Consider the following 1,991-nt stretch of genomic DNA (forward strand, 5'->3'; position numbering starts at 1 on the left):
CCCCCCCTGGCTGGCCGCAAGCACGCCGGCACTAATTAACGTGTCTGGCCCGGCTCCGTCAGCTGGATCGCTGCTCCCCTAATGAATGGGCCCTATTGCCAGCAAATGAAGCCGTAAGCGGGAGACAGCACCTGCTCCTGCCGCCGGCACGGCGCGGCACGTTGCGGCGCGGCTGCTTGCACAAGCCAGGGTGGCCCTGCAGAACCAAGGGTGCAGGCGAGCCCTCTGCCAGCACCCACTGCCAGCACCCACTGCCAGCACCCATGCCAGGCAGCTCAGTGCTAGGTTTGGCCCAAGCTAAACCCTGGTCTCAGCATCAGCATTAGCCATCCCTGGGACATGGGATGTGGGATGCTCAGGCCACCTCCTGCCCACAGGAGCTGGGTGGGGGTGGTTTGTGCTTGTTGGGGGCTGCCCCTGTCCCTTTCTGCAGCCTACTCCCCTTTCGCCTCCCAGTTCAACGAGAAGGCGAAGCCGGTGTCATGCTTCAAGCACCTGGTGCAGGCGAACATCCGGAACAAGAAGGTCTTCAAGGAGGACGTGCAGGGGATGGTGGCCAAGGGCACGACCGACTACAAGGCTGGCTTTGAGTATGCCTTTGACCAACTGCAAAATGTGAGCTGGGGGCCGGGATGTGGGCTGGGGTGGGCAGAGTGTACCCATGGGAGCTGGGGGCTATGGGAGAGCTCTGAGACCTAGCTGCTGCCCTGTACGTGGGGCTTTGGCGTCCAGAGGGCTCCTTGTCCTCCTTTGCAATGCTGGGGGGGTACATCCCGCCCCCCGGTGTGCTGTAGCTAAGGTTTTGCTGGAGCTGTGGCCCCTCTGTGTTATTAAAAGTTACCAGGGCTGGGCGGAGGGGGGTGGAGCCAGACACCGTGCCAGAGGCGAAATAAAGATGAATGGTGCTATTAGGTGCTGAGCAGCAATAGTCACAACATCATTTCCAAGCAGACAGCGTCCCTCCTCCTGCCGATTCACCCTGACCACCCTCATCCCACTGAAACAGGCCAGGAAAAGAGATGGGTTGTGGCCGGACCTCCTGGCCACCTCCGGCCCAGCCACCACATCCGGCCCAGCACAGCTCGCTCTGGGTCTGGCCTCAAGCACCATCTCTCTGCCCTGCAGTCCAACATCACACGTGCCAACTGCAACAAGATGATCATGATGTTCACGGATGGCGGTGAGGACCGGGTGCAGGATGTCTTTGAGAAGTACAACTGGCCCAATAAGACGGTGAGGGGCTGTGGGGTCATGTGCCAGGCTGGGGCTGCTCACCAGGGAGGGAGGCGGCTGCTCCATTGCCAGCTTCCACCTCGTTTGCCTCATCCCCATCCTCTCTCTCTGACAGCTGGCTCATGCTTCTGCGCTGGTAATGGGACAGCTGGTGCATCAGTGCTGTTTATAGCTGGCTCCCACCTTGGCATGCAGGAGGCATGGGACCAGGCACCCCGCAGGCTGCTGGGGAGGGGATGGGGCTGGTGGGCTCCATAAATGCCATCCTTGGGGAAAGCACACCCCAGCATGGGGACAGGGCTGCTGGGAGGCAGACAAACCGGCAGGGGGGTCCCCAGCAGGACCTGTTAACCTGTGAGGTGGGGGGATCTGGTCCATGCAGGACCCTTGGAGAGCACAGACCCCTCTGGGTGCAGTGATGCTCCAGCAAAGGACCCCTGGGGTAGGGGGCTTTGGCCAACATGGTGATGCTGGGGGATAGGAGTGGCTGTGGCCAGGGGAAGAGAGAGGGGCTGCCCTGGTGCCAGCATAGCCAAGCATCCGCACCTCCTGCCCACCTGCACTTGGCTGTGGGCATCTTGGTCTGTGGGCCACGGCAGGCAGTGCCACACTGTGCCCGGGGAGGTTGCCATGAGCCAGTGTGGAGGACTTGTCTGCCCACTGGCCATCCCTCACTGCGTGCTCTGCCGCAGGTGCGGGTCTTCACTTTCTCCGTCGGGCAGCACAACTACGACGTGACCCCGCTGCAGTGGATGGCC

General features: G+C 61.9%; 1 protein-coding gene across 1 annotated transcript in view; it reads left to right on the plus strand.

Moving 5' to 3' along the window:
- Window positions 1-1,991, plus strand: part of CACNA2D2 (calcium channel, voltage-dependent, alpha 2/delta subunit 2) — a gene marked incomplete at its 3' end in the record, with an annotated part of 173,142 nt that overhangs the window by 165,866 nt on the left and 5,285 nt on the right. Inside the window, 3 exon segments of the mRNA XM_010019736.1 lie at window positions 457-615; window positions 1,126-1,233; window positions 1,926-1,991. The exon segment at window positions 1,926-1,991 is cut by the window's right edge and continues 7 nt beyond it. Coding sequence (XP_010018038.1) covers window positions 457-615; window positions 1,126-1,233; window positions 1,926-1,991 — 333 coding nt within the window.

This window comes from Nestor notabilis, unplaced genomic scaffold (assembly GCF_000696875.1).
Source record: "Nestor notabilis isolate BGI_N333 unplaced genomic scaffold, ASM69687v1 scaffold8790, whole genome shotgun sequence".
In the NCBI taxonomy this organism is placed as follows: Eukaryota; Metazoa; Chordata; class Aves; order Psittaciformes; family Psittacidae; genus Nestor; species Nestor notabilis.